General features: G+C 37.2%; 1 protein-coding gene across 9 annotated transcripts in view; it reads left to right on the top strand.

Moving 5' to 3' along the window:
* DNM3 (dynamin 3) overlaps window positions 1–22,739 on the top strand; it is a 555,606-nt gene that overhangs the window by 211,761 nt on the left and 321,106 nt on the right. For all 9 annotated transcript variants that reach the window (XM_049112291.1, XM_049112288.1, XM_025430309.3 and 6 more), the window contains 3 exons: window positions 893–1,031; window positions 14,618–14,704; window positions 20,044–20,114. In XM_049112291.1, coding sequence (XP_048968248.1) covers window positions 893–1,031; window positions 14,618–14,704; window positions 20,044–20,114 — 297 coding nt within the window. The remainder of the gene's footprint in view (window positions 1–892; window positions 1,032–14,617; window positions 14,705–20,043; window positions 20,115–22,739) is intronic.

Here is a 22,739-nt window from a genome sequence, read left to right as displayed (position 1 = left end):
GAAGTTAATCAAAGGCAGGAGGGCCTGGGAATGGGGAGGATCCAGCACAAGCACTTGGAGCCTGTAGGGCTTTAGGCGTGATGATACTTGGGGTTCAGAGTTTCTCTTATGGTAGCTTTTCTCCTTTGTCCTTTTATTTAGATGTAATCATTTTTCACCTTTTATTACACACCACACTCACCTGCTTTGCTACGTACTTTTGCAGCCGGAGAAAACCATTGTTATGACACCAATTTGAAATAATTACAGCTAAGTGAAAGGATACGTGCTATTTTGATTCTCATTTGTTTTTTTTTTTTTGTAAATTCACCATTTAGGCATCCTGGGTCCCAAGCTAGTTAACTGTCTTCCTTTTCCTGTAGCACCCCAGAACCTCAGATTGGGATCCACTGAGGTCGCTATAATACAGCTCTCCTGGAGAGGATAGATTGCATAGTCAGGAATGCTACTATTTCAGTGTTGACAAAATGAGGATTATCTTCTGCTCTATGAAGGACGAGAGGGGGTTGCTATTGGAATACTTTGACAGAGAAATGTAAATTTAGGACAGCATTTTTATTGTAGCATTGCTTTTTATTGCAGTGAAACAGTGAGATGAAACAAACTACAGGTAAATGTCAGTTACTGGTCATATTATTCCAGTCCATGAAAACATTTTGGGAACTGTTTTTAGGTGACACTAATCATCTAGGGAATGAAATTTATTATGGGATAGTAGTTTTGAAGATATTATTACAAATGATACTGTTGATAGAATAAATCACTATGTAACTTTTAAACTTGGGTATTACGTGGTTACTTTAGGTGGCATGTCAATTAAAACATTTTTTCAAAATTTTGGATATTACTTAATTTAAAAAATCTAATATACTGCTTTCTTTCTTATATTCAGGACAGGGTTGTTTACTCCAGACATGGCATTTGAAGCAATAGTCAAAAAGCAAATTGTAAAGCTGAAAGGACCTTCCTTGAAGAGTGTAGATCTGGTAATACAAGAATTAATCAACACTGTTAAGAAGTGTACCAAAAAAGTAAGTTTGAATTATTTAACTTTCCAACAGTTAACTTTCTAGTTTACCCATCTTTCCTACAGTGCTATGTAACTCTCGTTCCCTGACTTTGTTGTAAAAGGTAGTGTATTTGCCCAAGGGGAAGGATTGTGAAAAGTATTGAGTGGGAACTGGTTTCATGGTAGATAGGCAGAGATTTGTCTTCTATCATCCATGCCAAACAGGGTTGTTTAAACCAGAAAGAGTATATTTTAGTCAGTTAATTGTTTTCCTTGTTGTCTTAAACAGGTAAATATCACCTTAGAACAATTTGGTGAATTCCATAAACTATTTTTTCTTATGGTGTGTGGATGGGGATAATTGTCAGAGGAAGGGAATCATTGACATTGCATATATGAGTAAAAAAAAAAATTATTCTAAGTTTTAAATGAATCCCATTTGAACCTGGATTCTGGGAAGCAGCAGTGTGGTATAGTACTTGAGACCCCAGGCTCTGAGGTCCAATTACCCAGATTCAAATCCTGGCTCTGCTACTTACTTTCTGTGTGATCTTGAGTATTATACTTAATCCCTTAGAGTCTTATAAATTTCTTTCACAGAGGATGATAATAACAACAATCCTACTTCCGTGAGAATTAAACAAGATGATGCATCAAAGCCGTGGGAGCACTTAACACATTGATTAATCATACCAAGTACTCAGGAAATGATGGCTAATCTACAAATGGCCATTTTATTAGCATCCAGTACTCTCTACTGTGTGATATTTATTGAATCTATGATGCAGAGTAGGAGGGGGAGAGACTTCCTCCTCATGGGAGGGTCGTGGAGGAACTGTGCTGGATTCTGTCCATTCTGCGGGGGCATGAAAGGGGTACCTTGTGTTAGAACATGTGGGAAGGAAGTTGGTGATGATGTTTAAGGTAGGGCAGACCTGGCCCCATGGCAATTAACACTGGTACTGATTTCTTGAAAGTGTAGATAGTTCTGGTTTTGTAGGTTTTGTTACCCTTCCCTTTCTGTATGGCTATGAATAACCTCCCTGAACAACCAGTGGGAAAAAAGGAGAGACAGAAAACGAAGATGAATATGAACTTGGTTTCCAGTTACCTGGTTGAAAAATTCAGATGAAGAAAGTTGTAAGTAGTGAAAGAGGAGAGCTGGCTAAATCCCAAGATGCCAATGCTAAAAGAAAAGGAGATAAGGGAATTGCTTGGGGCCCAGAGTGGCTCTGGAGCTTCAGACTTTTTTTCTCGACCTCTAATTATTCTTCTACCTTGTTCCTTAACATCCTAGTTTTTTTCCTTGAAAATGAGAGAAAAGCCATTAAGATCTAAGGGACTGAGGAAAGGGAAGAGGATGCACATGGAGAGGGAAAAAAACCCAATCTTTACACCAGCTGTCCATTCAAAAACTCAAATCCCACTGATAATACTTCACATTCCTTTTGTCCTTGCCTGACTTCAACATGCAGTTGCTCTTGCCACCTGTGTGGTTAAAGATCTCCTAATTGGCCTCTTTGTAGGTGATGCTGAATTAACTGATGTTGCATTCTCTGTTAACCACAGGATTGCCACTCTCAGTACTTGGATGTTTTCAGCCACAAGCTTTCCTTTAGATTGCCCATGTGCTCCCATTCCCACCAGGAAAGCTGGCTTTTTCTCAAGGGCCCATTGTGTTGTGCTTGTGTTCACGTTTGTTTAGCCAGTCATATTTCTTATTTTAATCATGTAGTTGAAATGAAGAGTAAATGAACTGATCAAACACAGAAAAGACTTTGAGTTTTGTTTCTATAAACATGGCTTTGGAAAGACTTGATAAAAAAGCTTTGCTGTTCATGAGGTGTAAGCAGGATAATGCTTAAAGAAGATGGGGGAGAGTTATAAAAACCTAGATGAGCTCTGCATTCAGATTGTTTCACAAGTGTCTTCAGGTTCTCCCTATGCTTTAAAGAGAGCCAAACTGGAAATCATAGATGAAGGATGTGGTTTATGTAAGACAGAAGACGCATAACTCCAATCAGCAGACCCATATGCAGAGAACAGGCCTTGGCCTCACATCAGAAGATTGGCACATGTGTGTATATTTATGTTTTAAGTTATATAGAGTGTTTATGGTATGTATGAGTCATTTTTTTTTTTTTATCGTTTCCCATTGTATCCAACTTGTAGGAAAACCAACAGTCAGTCCTGATGACATGGGAAGAGACAGCTTGTTCGTGGACACTTTTTGGCTTCTATTCTTTTGCTCTTCACTCTTTGAATCTCTCTTTCCATTATGCTCTCTGGATCAATGGTTGTTGTGTATTTGTCCTGTCTTCTCAAAACATTGTATAGTTTGTCTTAAATAAAACCTCCTTTTCCCTGAGATTATTGCTTACCCTTCAACTCTCTTCCCTGAAGAATATTTATTGGTTTACACCCAAGGAATCTAAGGGCCTGCTTCAGGCTTGGCATCTGCCTACTTACTCTGTGGCTTCCAAACAGTGTGCCTTCAACTTCCTGTAAAAGTCTTCAGTAAAGGCCCCAATGGTACCAGCTCTGCTCTTCCCTTCTTTTCACTGTCACCATCGCATCTTAGTCACTCCCTTGCATTCATCAAGATATTTAGAACCTCATTTACATTTTTCCTCTTCATTGTAAATTCACTTTCAACTTGTATGACTTCAGTAGAGACTGTGTAGAAATCATATCCAACACCCAGGAACTACTGTTCTCCAAGATCTCTGACTCCAGTGGCTTTTGATTCATTCCACACTAGCATGATACTTCCATGACCTCTTCTGGTCCTTATCTTCATTGACAAATGTTTTACCAGGAGAGCCTTCAGCACTTTCAAACTGTAAGCCTAAGGTTTTCAGAATGCTGCTCACTCCTCCTAACTTCTTTAGGTTTTAAGTTAGTGAGAAAATTAGTAGAAAAGCTTAGAGGAGGATTGAAATTTAGTACCCACTTTGCTGCTGATAAATCTAGATTGGAAAATGTGTCTGGAACTTGCTGCTGAAGTGGTAGCCTCCTGTTACTTCCTGTTCCTTCAGTAAACCTTAAAGGTCACAGTGGTGGAAAGAGTTAGATGTGCACCCATAAGAGAGACAGAGTATTTGGGCTTGCCTTACATCTGCGGGAATGTAATCTAATAAAAGTTGGAGAGCCACATGTGAGTAGTGACTTAGGGTACCCACCCTGCCCAACAGAGAGCTGAGGATTGGTGTATGTCAGGTTCTCACTGTCTTACCAATCAACATGTCTTTCTCTGTGTGTGTGAGCTGAAGAAAATAATAGAAGTTTCTTCCATAGGGCTTCCCTAGGAGGGCAGAGTGTTGATGAAAGTTCCTACTATGAGTGAGATGTGCAAGGTGCTGTGGAAGAGTGAGTGAGCAACAGTTCTTCCTTCTACCTAACATTCTGTCACAAGCTCCTACCCTTCCAGTTTTCTTTCTCCTTTGCTCTCCTTATAACCACTCTCTGCTCATCAATTTCATTCTTATTTTCAGTAATGATTTCACAGAGAAAATAGGGACCAGAAGTGGGAATACGATTTTCCCAAACTTCCTGGTATTCCCAACCCTGTCCCTCCTTTCCTCTGTCTCTATTGAGGTGGTTTCCCTGGCTGGGGTTGGGCTCCTCTCTGTACTCTCACCCTCTTAAGGAACTTATCTTTTGATTTTTCTATTTCTTAAATCATCACTTTCTCTATCACATTAAAAAATAATCTAACTTAAAAGTGGTACCAACAATAACAAAAACCTATCCACTACTTTATTCTCCTTTTCTTCATGTGCAGCCTTCTTGGGAAAAAAAGTAGTTAGTATTTGCTATCTTTATTTTCTTATCTCCAGTTAACCCATAACTCTCTGAAATGTGACTTCCACACCACCACTCCATTGAGTAATTTTGGTGAAGGTCAACCAGAGACCTGATCGCCAGATGTAACACACACTCATCCCTGATGCTGTAGGCCTCTCTCTCTCTCTCTCTCTTTTTAAAAATATTTTATTTATTTATTCATGAGACACAGAGAAAGAGAGGGGGGCAGAGATACAGGCAGAGGGAGAAACAGGCTCCATGCAGGGAGCCTGATGTGGGACTCGATCCCTGGTCTCCAGGATCACGCCATGGGCAGAAGGCAGCGCTAAACCGCTGAGCCACCAGGGCTGCCTGGCTACTCTCTTTTTGAAGCTGATACCCATCTCTCATGGCTTCTCTTCCATCCTTCTCATGATCCCTCCTCTGTCTCCTTTAAGAGATTATCTACTTTTCCTATTTTTGAACGCCAGAGTCACACAGAGCTTACTCCAGGTTTTCTTCTTTTCCTATCTTTTTTCTCTGCCAGGTCATATCTCCCATGACTTATAGCCCTGAACAGTTTTTTTTTTTTTTTTTTTTTTACACTAAACTGTTCCAGTGCCATCCTAACTGGTCTTTCTACTTTCTACTTTTTGTCTGGCCACCATCAAATTCATGCTCCCCACTGCTGTCAGAGTGGCCCTTCCAAAATACAGACTATTTTGCCTGTTCCCTCAAAATTATGCAATGGCTCCTCCAATCTTGCAAATAAAGTATAAATCGTTTACAGTTGCTTTTAGTTTAAAATGTGATCCCTGAAGATACTTCTTGAGCTATGTCTATTGGTGCTTTGTGCTTGCTCCAGCCATTCCAAGTGATTTGCACCACCCTCACGGAATTTTCATGCCTTTCCCATTCACACATGTGATTCTCTTTGTTTAGAATGTCTCCTTTGCCTCTTGCCTTCACCTGCCATCCCCTCTCATTTTTTTTGTCCAACTCAATTCTCATCACTTTCCTAAGAAATCTTCCTGCAGGGCCTCTGTGAGTCCTCTTCTGATCTCTGCCCTTACTCCCTTTACAGTGCTTTAGTTGGCACCCTATGTTTACTCCTATCATGGCATTTATGATGTTACATTGTGGTTTGTTTGTAATTTATTTAAGTGAACGTCTCCTCTTGTTGATTATAAGCTTCTTAAAAAAATGCAAAACTGTGTCTTTTATCTTCTTGTTTTTGGCATCTAACATAATGACTAACCCCCCAGCAGAGGAATTCTATAAATACTTATTAATAATTTAGATATTCTAAGTTCTCCTGACACTAAATAAATCTGTACTTGGTTTTAAAAGAATATTTTAGTCATTTCTTTTAAAATAATCAAACTTGAGCAGGTTTTCTTTTCCTTCTTTTCCTTCTTTCTCATTTTGATGATCTTGACTTTTGCCCTCATTATGTCTACCTTCAATTTCTTTTACTTTAAAACTGCCCTAATTAAAATCTTTTGCAAAGCAAAATAGCCTTAGTTAAAGTTGATTATACCAGGACTTTATTACTTTTGAACATGAGCCATATATAACGTGATTATGTAATTTATTGTCCAATGTAGGACCCTTTTGAGATTGAAAGGGGGAGCTATTCATACATTCAGTGGAATGGTAGGAGTAGAGTGGACTACCCCAGGCAATCTGAAAGGCATAGTTACTCTAGCTGTATTGTGAATATATGTATACGCACTTAGAGTCTTAAAACAGTACTTTCATTTACTGTATTTCTCATGTTGAATGTCTTATGTGTAAAATATTTAATTTTTTCCCCTTAAACCACATAAATAAACATCAATGAAAAACATGGGATTTATGTTTGTTCAAGTAACAAAACACAAAGCTAGACTTCTAACCTGGGGGAATGCAATCTTCTCGGATATTTTCTCACTGTTGTCTCTGGCGCACTAGAGGACAAGACAAGAACATTAGAGCTTTCTGAGTTGTTTGGCTTCACTCCAAGGACATGGAAATTTCAGAATTTTTCTGGTGGGCATCAGCTCTCAGCTGCTTTGCTTTAACCCTAATTCTCCGGTGCACCATTGAAGGGTCCCGAGGTTCTTTCAGGAAGCGCTGAGAGGAACATCTTGTGTTTTTAACCACAGTTTAGCAACTGTGCCATTTATTGGCCTCTTGGGAAACCACATTCTTGGATTGCCATCATACCAATTAATTGATTTTTTAAAAAAATTTTTTACTCTGCTCAGAAAGAAAAAAAAGAAAAAGCTTTGCAAGGAAATAGAAAAGATGCCTTAGTTGGCTGTAAGAAAGACAAGAAAATTTTTTTCACTAAAGAGTGCTATTAGAAGAAATGCTGAATTTTGTGGCTAACTTAGGTGAGTCAATATCTTTCAATGATTACCCATACTGATCAAGTGAATCTAAAGTCCTTAGCATGGCTTTCAAGGTTCCAGTAATCAATCTTACCCCTTTTCATCTCCTAAGCTCCTCCCACTCTCCCTTTCCTTGGTCCATTGCAGCTACACTGGTCTCCTGGTTTCTTCAACAGGTCAAGGATTTATGATGGTGGGGCCTTTGTACTTCTCATTCTCACTGTTAGAAATATTTATGTGGATCACACCTTTGCTTCTTTTTAAGTCTTTCCTCAAATGCCACCTAATCAAAGTGTTTCTCTGACTTTTCTGTCTACATTTATACATGCCTCCCTTCAAACACACACACACACACAAGCATCACTCTTGATCTACTTACCAAACTTTGTTTTTCTTCATGGCACATATGACCACATGAATTATAATAAGTATGTCTTTTTTTTGTTGTTGTTGTTGTTGGACAATAAAGGGACTTGAAGAATATAGGCTCCATGGAAATAGGGACTTGGTTTGTTCAACACTGTATTCACAACCCTGAAATAGCCAGGTTTTAAATAATAATTATTGAATGGATACTTGAAAGAATAAATGGATCATATCTCATAGATGTGATGGGTTATTATCCATTTGACTAAAGTAGCCACTTGATTACCTTCCATGAAAGTCTGTAGGAGAATAGCTGCAAAGCATCATGCTCTAATAGGGCTTTCTTTTATGCCTAGATAGATCTGCTGTGGTTTCTACTCTACAAAAAGACTCACATTTCACCTCCTCTAATGGCTAGTCAACAAACTATTGTGTTTTGCATATAATAGATGCCTCATATAACTCAGGTTTCAAATCAGGCTGATTATTAAAGTTTGAACCTTTCATTGGATATTATAGGGATTCAGGCCTGGTGCTTGGCTTTTAAAAGATAGGAATTTCATCTTTTTGTTATTGTTACTTGTTTTTAAGCCCAGCCCCTGCTTTTTTTTTTTTTTGAGCTATAATTCATATATAACATATTAGTTCCAGGTGACCACATAATGTTTCAGTATTTGTATATACTGTGAAATGATCACCATAACTGGTCTAGATAGCATTCATCCCCACACATAGTTACAAGAATGTTTTCTTGTGATGAGAATTGTAAAGATCTACTCTTAGCAACTTTCAGTGGTCACCGTGCTGTACATACATTACGTCCCCAGGACTTATTATTTTGTAACTGTAAGTTTGTGCCTTTTGACACCCTTCACCCATTTTGCCTGCCCAGGCCCCTGTCAATCACCAATCTGTTCTCAATGTCTAAGCTCAATTGTTGTTATTGGTTCTTAGATACTACAAGATTCTGTAAGTGCAATCATGCAGATTTGTCTTTCTCTGTCTGACATATCTCACTTAGCCCCTGCTCTCAGGGTCCTTCCATGTTGTCACAAATTATGGAATTTCTTTTTTTAATGGCTGGATAATATTCCAGGATTTTTGTTTTTTCATCTCATAATTCACTAAAGAATTTGTGATCTTTATAATTAATTCTTAATTTGTAATTTTCCCTGGCCTCTGCTTTTCCCCTTACTTTCTGTTTTGATTTTTCTTTTTAAACTCCTCATTAATATGCCTACCAGAGGTAAACTTGAAAAGAAAGAAAATGAAAATCTGATTATTATCTTCATGTGTTTTGAGACAGTGTCAACCCCATCCCTGGCCTCCTGTTTTAGTGTGCTCTGAAATTACTTAATGAGGCTGTCTCTTCTGAACACCTTTCAGCTTTATTTCACCCAATGTTATACTTTTATTTTTATTCCTTGGCATTTGCCAACTAATCCTAGAGTCCCCATTTCTCTGCTTAGAAGTGTTATGGTGAGAATATACCAACATCCCATACATGTTCTTCCATCATATACTTTACTATTTGTAGAAAATATTTGAGGTGTAGAGATGTGGGATTTGCCCACTTGGAGAAGGAGGGCGAACATTTTTCTATCTCTCTGACTATTTTACCCAAGGCCCCCTCAATGGAACCTGGTTCTCTTCCCCTTCCACCAGCTTCAGTTAGGTCTTGTGAGACCTATATGCTACTCCTAAAATAACAGAACACTTGATGAAAAATTTTCCCATTCACAATTGCCTAGAAATTGCAACTTCTTGACCTCTTTATACTGAATCGTTTTTTATCCTTGATCATCTTTGTAAATGTAAATCCTTCTATTTTTCCTTTTTCATAATAGGTGTATTATTATTTCATAATAATAATAGGTATTTTCTTATTTCCTGAATGAATCCAGCGTTATGCTATACACAAATGCTAGGGATTTGGGGGCAGGTTTTAATTCACATAAATGGAATAAAATTATTTTATGTTTTAATGGGCAGCAAAATCATTATTGCTGCTCAGTTTGTAGTGAGTGGCCAACATTGGAAAGTTTATGGCCTTTGGATCAAAACAGAGCCCATACCTTTAGGTTAGCCAAACCAATCAACTCAAGTCATGTGCATAAAAAAATTTGTTCTGATCTTTGGTTTATTTTTTTGATTTATGTTTAGTATGGAACTATGAACAGATGGTACCTAATAACCTGACTCTTTGCTTAAGGCAGTGAACTAGTTAGTCTTGAAGGTGTGGAAATCTTTCCTCATCTTGTGTTTGTTCCAAGAGAGACGTAATAGCATGGCTCTCTTGGTCTGATTAATCAATGGTTAGTAACTTTTATAAGTGTATAATTTTTGTTTTATTGGATAGAAAGACCATTCAAGTGATATTTTTCCGCTAGGGAAAAATGTGACCTATGCTTGAAAATAAATTTTTATATTGAGGTGCCACCAATAGAATTAAACACTACCCTAAATAACACTTAAAATATTGGATTTTGTTAATACATGTTTTGTATTAAAAAAATACCTAATACTCTTTCTCTCAGACCATAATTAAAATCTTCTCTCAAAAAATAAAAATAAAAAAAATCTTCTCTCAGAATTATATATTTAAAGTTTTGCTTTCTAACATCATATATATTGCATTCTTTCTATATTGAATATTCCTTAAGAGTATTCAGTGTGATTTTAACAATAAACTGTATATTTTATTTATTTTTTTAAAAATGTGTTTATTCATCAGAGACACAGAGAGGCAGAGACCTAGGCAGAGGAAGAAGTAGGCTCCCCATGGGAGCCTAATGCAAGACTCGATCCCAGCACCCTGGGATCGCAACCTGAGCCAAAGGCAGATGCTCAACCACTGAGCCACCCAGGTGCCCTAACAAGAAACTGTTTAGAAGTAATTTGTCATTTGATCGATGCTCAGCTCTGTCTGGAAGCTTCACTGTTATGATTTAAGCATCAAATCTTCTGAGACCTGCTCAGAGTAGGTTTAGCCACTTTTTTGTGTGTTTTCCCTTGATTTTTATAAAATATTTCTCTCTAGTATGACAGTATCTGTAAAGTCAACCTGCCACTAAGACTGGTTTTTAATATCAGGTAGTTTGACAAAAACTGAGCATCAAACTGGCTTATGGCAGTTGCCCAATGAGTGACTGCCTTGAAACGAATTTAGGAATATAGAATTAATATAACCAATAGCAAAGTCTTAATTCCTTGATTCTGTATAAATCAATTTCTAGAATATTTAAATAGTTAATAGGGGAATAAATGTCTAAAGATGATGTCTTCTAAATCAATATTATTTTGGCATACATGATTACAACTTTGATGATTTTGACAAAGTAAATACATTCTTACAACGGTAGCCTTTCAACTCAGTGTTAAGAACAAAAGAGATTGCAAACTCTAATGGTTAAAAATGGTTGAGGAAACTGATTGTGCCTTAAATAATGACAAGGAAGAGAGGTGAGGAATTGAACTGAGTGATCAGAGTCAAGTATTTAAAAAAAAAAAAAAAACAAGCAAACAACAGCAACAAAGAAAAGGGTTCTGCAAACTGAGCAGGAATTCCCATTGACTAAGCTAATGAAATGAGTGGCAGGAAGCCTGATCAGAGATTATTCAGAATGTGAGTGGGGCATTTACCTTCCTCATATATATTATGAGAAGAATGGGGTCTGAAGTGTTACATTTGAGAGCCAGCAATTCAAGCTAACATTTTGATTCTTAAATGTCTACAGTCTTTCCAGATCAACCAGCTAGATAGAAACTGTAGCAGCTGCATAACTGCCTTTCAGCAGTGCCTACATCCTGCACTGCTAGTGTCCCCTTCAGTATTTCTCCTCCTTTGCCTCCATGAGGGCGGTTGTTCCAGTGTGTTCTTTTCCTTTTGTTCCAGTTAGAATTTAGGCTCGTTTACTTTCCAGTTGTCTCAATTGTAGGTACTAAGTTATGCCTGTGGTGGGCTCCTTTCCTGGTGAAACTAAGCCCTTGGGCAGTAAGCTTGGAAAGGTCAGGAGACACACACACATACAGAACATCAAACCCTCTGCCAAGGCCAGGAGATGTGAAGGTTCTTGGATGATTCTGATTCTTGGGATCCTCTTGCCACTTTGGCCTTTCTCTAACTTAATGATAGCTGCACACTAGCCTGGGGTCCTTCAGCTGTCAAGTACTTTGTTTCTGAATAAATATTTATAGTGCCACTCTTCAGTGTTGTAAAAATAACTTTCTGCTATCATCTATTTTCTAAACGCTGTTGAAGGCATGCGTCTCCTGCTTAGTAGACCACTATTACTTGGGCAGTCACTTTTCCACAAGAGTATGACTCTGTACTTGTGTGGCTATTATCAAAATCATGGGTGCACTGTTAGCTTAGGATGCCCTGCGTGCAGAGGAAAAACAATTGCTCTGGTAGCTCAGGGCAGGATAGTGATTTGGGTCAGATATACCACTCAGGTTTGCCCTAATCAAAAAGAATGATTTGTTTTGATCAGCTATCTCTTCTATACTGAAAATGCTTTACAGGCCTCACAAAAAATTACTTAACACTATTCTCAGAGTATGAATGGACTTCTGGTATGATAGAACTTTTCCTGGAGAATGCTTCCAAAACTTGAGTGGAAGCTCCATTTGTATCCTACAGTTATTCATGAAATAAGCTCTCAAATGAGCATACATCTCAGAATTTAGCTACGTGTCTCAGTAACGGGGCAATGGTTTGGTGATCTCATGGAGAGGCACTGGGCTGTGATTTTGGGGGTAATCAAGGCAGCCAAGTCTCTGTGCTTTTATTATGATGTTATACAAGCCCTCTATGGTCACTGTAGAAAAATTTGGAGACTATAGAGACATATGTAGAAAAAAATGGAAATTATGTATAATCCCATCATTCAAAGAGGTTATGCCTATGAAGATTTTGTAGTCTTTGTGTAGATCTTTTACTGTGTACAGACAATAGACTTGCAGCTTTAGGAGGCTTAATATTTATATGTGATTTGTGATTATGATGGTTCCCATGAAAATTGCAGTTTGTTGTCTAGTTAAGAATATGTGCATCATGTATACTGTAAAGTTGATGTGTACAATGACCTTGTTTGACCACAGAGCAGCCTTATCTCAGGGTGGCCTAGTTCTAATTGCTTAAAAATCAGGAGAAATGTTAGGTGCTGCAATATTACTCAAGAATTTTGAGATTTGTAAGGTCTCAGGCTATATCTTTGAAGGGTATCAAGGGTATATGGTAGCCTGTGACTATGTGTATGTGTGTGTTTGCTTGAATGTAATCACATTATATATTTAGTGCCTTGATTTTCTTCACTTAGTATTATAAAAACTTTACCATGTTATTATATATTATTTAGGAATTAGAATGAAAAATTAGGTATTGCATATTATTTGGATGGTTAATTGTATCCCATTAGTGGATCTACTTTAACTTTTATTTTATATTGTTAGAGACTTAAGTGGCTTAAAGAGTTTTGTTTATTCATTTGTCTTATTGTTGCTATTCCAAGTAATGCTGTGATGAATGTCCTTATTATTTTATCTCAGAATCCTGTGGAATAATTAGATCAACACATATATAATGGATGGTTTTAAGATTTTTTGGTACATATTGCCAAATTGCTTTCCAGAAAATTATTCTCATTGTCCCTTCCTCAGAAAATTTAAACTGTGCTAGTTTCAGGATACCCTCATCTGCATTAAGGCTTATGGAAATAATTAAAGCAGTTTGACAACATAATAGTTATTATCTTTCTTTTCATTTCTTTGGTCATTTGTGCAGTTTAATATTTTTCTTCTGCTTATTTATCATTAAACTTCTTTTTTTAATAAAGTCATATTGTTTGCCTGTTTTTATGAGATATTAGTGTTATTAATTTGTAAGTCCTTTAAATAAGAATTGCAAATAACCTTTGGTCTGTCCTAAGTCATGAATTTGCACCCTTCTCTCCGTTCTACTGCAGCCATCCCAGACCCAGTCACCATCATTTCCTATCTGAATTGCCTCAGGAGCCAAAATTCATAGCAGGCCTGCAAGGATCCCCCTGATCTGATCCCTGTTTGTGTTTCTAGCTTAACCATCAAACCATCCTCCTCACTCTCTGCTCTAATCTACCTTTGCTTCTTTTACCATTCATTGTTTCTGTTCCACATTGCCTTCACACGTGTTCCTATGCTAGACAGCTCCATTTCTGCCACAACTGTATAATTTTACCTGACTAAGCCCTTCTAGGTTAGGCCTCCTTAAGCCTCCTCATAGCATCCCATTCTTCTTCCTTACATTGAAAATAACTATGATTAATTCATTCCCTTTTGCAAATTAAATTTTTGACAATTATTGGCATAATTTAGATGGGATGAGTGATTGAAATGAATTATTTCTACAGTTTTGCCAAAAAGTATGTACACACAAACACATCTGTTAGGAAAGAATTTTAAAAAAAGTTATCTCTGTGGTTCATGGAATGAATCATTCTCAAAGACTCGTGTACAAGATGATGGGCTCTGGAGTCTAAAAGCTTGGGTTGGAATCCAATTGGAATCCACCAATTCTGAGCTGTTTACTCTTGGGCAAGTTACTTAACTTCTCTGTGCTTTGCTTTCTTCCTCTATAAAATGGGGTTAATAATAAAATCTTTTATGATTGTTGTGGATTTTGAATAAGCTAATTCATGAGGTGTTTAGCACACAGCCTAGAATATGGTAAGTACTCTATAAATGTGAGTTATTTTTCTCTTTTTCATCCTCATTTCCATCTTTGTTATCTTTGAACTTTATTAAGTGCCAACTCTTTAGAGCATAGTACTAGATGGTATTTGGGTTTCTGGTTGTTGTTTTTTTTTTTTTTTCCTTCAGGAAATTTCTCTACTAGTTGTTTCCTATCATATAATATCGTTATTTTGATTATAGTTTGCAGAGCCCCTTCTGTCACTCTGCCATTCTTCTTTCGTATATTTTACTTTTGCTTCCAGATTTGTAATATGTACATTCTGTAAGATAACATAATTTATCATCTCTGCTTCTTTTTTTGCAGTATAACTTTTTGAGTATTAACACTCAGATCTGTTTCTCTTAACAGCTGGCAAACTTCCCCAGGCTCTGTGAGGAAACTGAAAGGATTGTAGCCAACCACATTCGTGAGCGAGAAGGGAAGACAAAAGACCAGGTGAGGGGAAGCTTCCGTGGTGGGCAGGGTCCTGGTAGGTCCTGGTAGGAAGTAGAAGGTTTCTCTAGGGCTGTCTTCTGGTGGCCTCCAACAGTTGGCCTGTGTCTGAATGGAAAAAAGTAGCTGAGAAACAACCACATATTTTTATTTTTATTTTTACTTATTTATGGATTTTATACATGTGTTGCTATGCTAACCTCTTGTGTATGTTAAACAAGTATAAAATCTTTAGAAGGATGATATTTCAAAAGCAGTAATAGGAATTGCATTACTTTTTCCTCAGTGCTCCATGGATCATCGTGTTTGCCCCTAGCATGTATACACCCCACTTTGAAACCAAGAATTCAGAAACATAGAACATTTTTTCTCTGAGCAGGGGTTCTTAACTTTTAATGGGCCCACAAATAGGTATCAGGATATTCATAAATTCCTAAAATGTTCTGCAGAATGTTTGGTGTTTTCGATTTCTTTTCTGAAATGCTTATCCATGAAACCTGTGATTGGAAAACAATGTTTAAGAACAGCACTTTTAAACATTTTTTAAAACATTTTTATTTAATAAATGTATATGGCTTGTAAGGAGTGGCCTTAAAATTATCTTCTAATCCTATTTAGTTCCATGAATTCAAAAGATTATTTTATGTAAAGATAAGTCATTAGAAAAAAGCTAAGGACTATGTGAAAATAATAAAAGCTTCTTAAATTTAGGTGGATTTTATTCTTATTTATAAAACATCATAATGGGAAGCACAAAGGTTTTCAAGTGCTCTTGGATTCCAGGACACAGCTGTGACAGCATGTAGAGGACACTGGACTCAGGCCATGTGTTCTCCACAAAATAACAGCATGTTCTTGTGAAAATCACTTCTCAGGACTGTTGTTTTCTCATGTACGACATTGGGATGTTGGTCTGTGTGATCTCAGAAGTCTCTAGAAGTTAGAATTCCAAGATTTTTGTGCTGCTTAGGTGATTTGGAAAGGCTGAGAGGGGGACCTAGGGGGGGAAAAAAGGAGAAAGGCAAAATAGAAAAGTGAGACAAACTGCAGGGGGAGAGACACAGGCAACCTGCCCCAGAGGGTGCATGCAGAGAAGGGAAGGGGCGGGTGGGTGGGGGAGGGGTGGCAACAGAAAGTGAAGAGACTGAATGGAGGCCCAGTACATTGGAATATTTGTGACTCAGTAACAGCTTGCTCTCTGCTCCAGCTAAGGGATACATTGCTACTAATTTTTATCATTGTGCTTTGAAAGTTAATTGAACATTATTTATAGTTTGCACTTGTTTTCCAGCTTCCACACCCTTGGATAGCTACGATAGCCAAAAGAGGAAAAAATAGACTTTATGACTTAGTGGAGATAAACAAATCAATGTTAACTCATGGGCCAGTGAAATGAAGTGTAGGGCCAGATATAAAATCCTGCCACCAGAAATTCCCCACACATCTAATGTCATAGCTGCTATTGGACCAAGAAAACTTAAATTCTAGTATCAGCTATACCCCTGACTTTAAGTCAGTAAGATAACTGTTTTAATTTAATATCTTTATAAAATTCAAAGGAAAATATGTCCTAACTCTTAGGGCATTTTACATTCCTCACCTAGGAATGTAAAAACAGTATTGGAGAAAAAGTAGTACAATTATTATAAATTATAAGCAATTGTTAACTTCTTCATTTTCATGTTTTAGAGTTTTTGCTTTACTAAAATGTTATACTGAAATTTAGCATTGTTGTTAAGACTGTAGGTTTCAAAAAAAAAAAAAAAAAAAAGACTGTAGGTTTCGGTTCGGACTGCCTGAGTTTGAATCCAAGCTCTCTCATTACTTTTTGTGTAAATAACAAGGTACTCAACATTTTATATACTTCAGTTTCCTCATCTTAAAGTGGGGGTAACACCATTTGCTTCAACGTGGATGGAACTGGAGGGTATTATGCTGAGTGAAGTAAGTCAGTCGGAGAAGGACAAACATTATATGTTCTCATTCATTTGGGGAATATAAATAATAGTGAAAGGGAATATAAGGGAAGGGAGAAGAAATGTGTGGGAAATATCAGAAAGGGAGACAGAACGTAAAGACTGCTAACTCTGGGAAACGAACTAGGGGTGGTAGAAGGGGAGGAGGGCGGGGGGTGGGAGTGAATGGGTGACGGGCACTGGGGGTTATTCTGTATGTTAGTAAATTGAACACCAATAAAAAATAAATTAAAAAAAAAAGGAATAACTTGAAAAAAAAATTAAAAAAAAAAGTGGGGGTAACAATGATGGTTAACTCAAAGCCATTTTGTGAACATGAAATGAAACAATCCAAATACAGCTCTTAGTTCTTCATTAATTTTAGTTGTTATCATCTTTTTTTCCTAAAGAGCTATGACACATAGTGTCTTATGAGAAAGAATTGCCTTTTTGTGATTTCCAGAGAAATTGTCTTCCATCTGCCCCTCTGATGTAATGATGAATTCATCCCCCCAAGTGGGAGATAAGGGGATGGAGCAGGTGGCTCTCTCCTAAGTGATGTGACCATTTCAAATGGCCTAATCTGACAGTTAATCAGTCAACTCCTTGAAAAAGCTGGTGCTTGACGCCTGTAATGTAGACCTATGCAGCACAGTAGAAACATGCATGATCTTGATAATGTGAATATATCAGTTTGCGTAGATCTCACATATGAGTTCTGAACTCTGTTGCTTGGGGGTCATATGATGCTTCTGAAGTAGCTGGTCAGAGAGGGGCCCATTTCCTCCAGCCTCTGTACCAGAAGTGCCTTGAAGTGTTCTTGCAGTTTTTTCAGTTTTTAAAAATTTTAAATAAATGATTACTAACCTCTGCTCTGGAAGCTTTGTAGGGAGAAATTCTTCAAAATTAAAAAATATGGGAAACCATAAACCTGTCTGTGAACTTTTTTCTAAAATGCATTTAAAAAAATCTGAGTACCTATTATACCAGATGTTTCCATACATGTAATTGCATGTGAAAATGGCTGACTTTGTGGGTGATTACTGCTAGCAGAGGCAGCTTTACTTTTCTTTAACTAAATATTCAATAACTGTGGTTAAAAAGGCAGTGAGAAACTCTGAGAAAGTGAAAAAATGAGAAAAAAATGTACTATTTTCCTTTTCATCCCCCACATGCGACCTGGCTCTTTTCCTAGGATGAACACAGACTCCCAGTTTCCAGGAATATGAATGAGAGCAGCCATAGTTTTTATTTTTTTTCTACTTTTTTCCTATACTGTAGTCCAAGTTAATGTGGATGAACGGCCAAGATATTCATGACAGCCTTTGGCAGTGTTGAGAATTATGTAGATATTTTGTTCTTTATGGTGGCAACAATTTATTTGTGCTTAAACATTATGGTTTATTGATACAGACTCCTGGCCAAGTGAATTTGGGAGTATGACATTTAACAAAATCTGGCTTCATTGTAGGGGGAATAGAGGCAATACCACAGATAATCTAATAATGATGATTCCTCCTAACTCTTTAGTTTTATTCATTAAGAGAAGAAATGAAATTGTATCTTATAATATGAAACTTTTTCATACAAGTATTATGTTATTGACCTATTAGTGCCTTTACCTTGACTTTATGTTTTGTAGTAGGGATGGATCTGGGGTGATCCATTTATTCTTTTTGTCAGGTCCCCTTGGGACTCACAGCAAGATTTGATCAGATGACCAGCTGAGATTAGCCATGAGAGCAAAGCCTCAGAGCTCATAGCTTTGGGTAGTGAAAGACAATAATAAGTGGCCATGAAATAATTATATGGTAATAAATTGCTCCCTTTAAAGTCTCCTTCATGGCTGGTAAAAATAATAAATTTATAGCCACAAATACTTAACTGGGTACCTACTGTGTATATCATGCTAAATTCTGGGCATAAAGTGGTCAAGTAAGCTTCCATGAAACTTGCTTGCAGTCTTGCAGGGAAGCAAATCAGAGAAATGAGGCTGGGAGGTGTGGAGACAGGGGGAGAAGCATACTCTCTGCTGAATAGGGAGCCTGATGTGGGGCTCCATCGGGGGTCTCTGGGATCATGATCTGAGCCAAAGAAGACATTTAACCAACAGAGCCACCCAGGTGCTCCCCCTTTTCTTAAGATTCTATTTGTTTGAAAGAGAGAGAGAACAAGCATGAGTTGAGGGGGCGGACAGAGAGAGGGAAGCAGACTCCCTGCAGAGTGGGGAGCCCATAGGGTTTGATCCCAGGACCCTAGGATCATGGACTGAGCCAAAGGCAGCCGCTCAACCAACTGAGCCACATGCCCCATGGGCAGGGATTCTTAAGTATTTTTTTCTATCAACAAGTCTCAGCATTCTAGAAAGAAGGAACACAATTGGGAGAACAAAAGGAAACAGAGGAACTATATTTTGAATATTTCTGGACTAGAATTCTCTTTCTACAGTTTCTGGTTGGTTGTTCTACCCTCTCTTGTTCTAAGTTCTCTTATCTCCTATTTAAAGAATGTTTTCTACAGAGGGACTTTCCAGATCTCTTATTTAGCATTTATAAGCATCTTGTGATTAGAACATTTTCATATTTCGTGTTTACTGGAACATGCATTCAGTTCATTCCTTGACAAATCTTGATTGAATGTGCATGATGTTCTAGGCCCTGGAGATAGAGCAGTGGATATGGCAGATGGGGCCTGTATACTGAACAGGTAGATACTTATTATGTCAGCTGGTGGTAGTGCTACAAAGGAAAATAAGGCAGAGTAATAGGATATAAAGAGAGTGCTGTTAGATAGAATGGGCCAAGAGGTGATGAGGTGATCTCTTAGCAGAGAACTGAATGAAGTTTTGCTTTTGATAATGAAGCCTAGTGATCTCAAGGAAGTTTTCTATTTATTTGTATATTGCCTTTTTGAGTTGGTTGATAAGATGTTTCTTCTGCTTGCCTAGAAGGATCTTAAAGAGATACAAGAGAAGAGGAAAAGCAAGAGGTGATATTGTTATTTCATGGCTAAAATACAGTGTCTACAGGAGCAGGAAGCTCTGAGCAGCTCCTCACTGATACACACATGTCCTTTTGGACATTATGCCTACATTTTAGAAGATGAGAATAATTCTAGGTTCTATGTTAAATAGGCATAGAGTACCTGCCTATAAACTATAATACTTTGTCTTCATGGGGGACTCAGACTTTTGAGGTAGATTTTTAATTTCTGAATTTAGAGTGAAAATTATGAGTCTAATGAAAAGACTTAATGCAACTTTTCATTTTAACTGAAGACCTTTTTAAAAATTAAATGAAGATAAATAATTTGTGGGCAATTACTGAGTTTTGTGTTTGAGAATATTTACAATGCATTTTCACTGAAGTGTTTCTCTTTGACTTATAGGTACTATTATTGATTGACATCCAAGTCTCCTACATCAACACCAATCATGAAGATTTCATTGGGTTTGCAAAGTACGTGAAACACTTGATTGCTGCATGCATTCCTCCTGCTGATTTGTTGAGAATGCACATTGCAAATTTCTGCTACAACCATACTACTCTTGAGAGCACATTCTGTGTCAGGATTAACTCTGAGTCGACCATGTAGGAGGTCTGAACCTCACGGCCATGAGGCCATGTTTTCTCGATAACGTAGTTGGCTCTTTCATTGCGTGCCATGTGAAGTCATATGTGTCTTAGATATTCATTGTTTTTGGATGATGGTCTGCAGTTTGTACTTGAACTCTCATAGATAAGCAGTAACAGATGCACATTTAAAATATGTTTGGGAACACTTTCTCACATAAATTTGAAGTATCAAATGCAGTTCACAGGATACAAGCTATTTTAACATCCCTAAATCATAATATAGAGGTCTGTTTTTTTTTTTTTTTTTTAAACTACCCTTTGTAAACTTAGATGGAATCTTTTTGGATGAACATGCTCTTTTCTATAAAGTGTGTATACTTTATTTATACTTGTCTATATATTACTATTCTATCATACATGTATTCTGTTATATTCTAGTATTCTATTACTATATTCACAAATATTGTCATATACATATGCTTAGTTATTTAGGGTTGATTATTCATCATGTGACATTTTCAAGACCCCGAATTTACCATTTTTTCCTGGCCTTTAGTAGAATCAGTTTTTGTTTGCTTTTAAGGAATTTTGATTCTAACTCTAAAATATATTTGTGTCATATACATGGTTTCAAGTATATAAAACACAGTCTATTTTATATAAAATACAAAGTAAAGGGGCCTATGTGCTATTACTATATATTCAAGAACAGGGACAAATAGAAAAATATAATAACAAAATGTAAAACAAATTTATCTAATTATACTCTGACTTAGAAGTAACAGATATGTAGGTCATGTAAGCTAAACCAAACAGTGGCTTGAGGAATTTATAGGCATGTATTAGGGAGCAAAGGCCCAATTATCCAAAAGAAAATGGTCTCATTCTAAACTTGGCTGTGATCATGATGGCTTAACCAAGGGTGTATTATATTTTGTATCCATCGTGTGGTAGATTCGTTTTCCTCAACTATTTCTGTAACCTATGTGTAAAGTTGTTAGAACACAGTGATGAATATGTTCCTTTGGCCAGTTGTCTTTTTAGCCACACTACCCACTCCAACTTCTAGATAGGTGTTTTCTCACAGGCATTTCATATAGACCTGCTCCCCTCTCTTTTAGCCCCTGTGGCTCTCACCAAGTGCAGTGCTCATTTCCTTACACAAAATCACAGTAGGAAGAAACCTAGACTCTGATACACCTCTCTATCCTGGCCTTGGAAGGGGGGATTTGAGAATTTCTGCCCAGTCTCCAGCACACTCAGTGAACTCCATGTGGCTGGTGCCAAGCACTACACTTGTTGCTATTGGGGAAAATATATAAGAAAAAGAAAAAAATATGTTTTTGTCTTGAGGAGCTTGCCTAATAATCGAAAAGTAGAGAGAAACACATGTAAAAAGTTAAGCCAACACGTTCTCCATTTACTTCACTTGCTTCTTTGAGGAATTTAAAAGAACAACAAATCCTTGAGCCATTTGAAATAACAGGAATGCTGCCTTTAATGTTGATTTTTATTGGTTACAAATGCCTGTTAGTTTCTTATAAAAATGTAGCAGATGTAGATGTAAACTTGACACTATAGCTTAAAAGTGGAAAGGATGTTGCAATGTTGCCCTGTTGTGGTACCTGATTCGAGGAAGCAAAAATCATAAGGAATTTGGAGGGATTCACGATTCTTTGAACAAGTTTTGTAATCAGTGCTACAATTTCATCTCATCCGTATAGTCAGTCTTCTTGAAACTTTCCCCCCTTATCCATTTATCTATTTATTTATTTATTTGTTTGTTTGTTTTTAAAGATTTATTTATTTTAGAGAGATTATTTTAGAGAGAGATCACGTGTGAACGCAGGAGGGTAGGTTGGGGTAGGGGAGGAAGAAAAGAGAGAATTCAAGCAGATTCCCTGGAGTGTGGAGCCTGATGTGGGACTTGATTTCATGACCCTCAGATCATGACCTGAGCCAAAACCGCTTTGGTTGTTCAACTAGCTGAATCACCCAGGTGCCCCATACTCTTATTTATTTTTAAAGATAAATGGTCTAGAGTTACAATATTTTCTATGTCATAAACTGTTCACTATTATATTGACTAGGTTTCCAACAGCATATAATTTTGCAAATGTAAATACTTTCAAACTCAACTTTTTGATGCAGTCTCTCTGTAATCCAGGTGACTGCCCCATTTTCCCAGCAGTGAGATAGGCTTGAACCTTTATGATGTTGAGGGAGAAAAAAGAAGCATTGTTCAAACTGCTTTAGGCACCTAGCAACTATGCACATTTTTCATCTAATTTAAACTGCACATCTCAACTTTCTTTTAAAGGACTAGCCTAAGAGTCAGCAGTCTGGATAATTTTTCCAGGATTTGTCACTGGTGAGCTTTGGGTTTTGGCAAGTCATTTAGCCTTTCTGTATCTCAGTTTACTGCTCTATCAAATGGAATAATAAATAATCCCTGTCTTGTGTACCTTTCAGGATTGTTGGAAGATCAAATTAATGAAGTTATGGGAA

The sequence above is a fragment of the Canis lupus genome, chromosome 7 (assembly GCF_003254725.2).
Source record: "Canis lupus dingo isolate Sandy chromosome 7, ASM325472v2, whole genome shotgun sequence".
Taxonomy (NCBI): domain Eukaryota; kingdom Metazoa; phylum Chordata; class Mammalia; order Carnivora; family Canidae; genus Canis; species Canis lupus.
The sequence above is the reverse complement of the archived record's forward strand: the minus strand, read 5'-3'. Positions and strand labels throughout refer to the sequence as shown.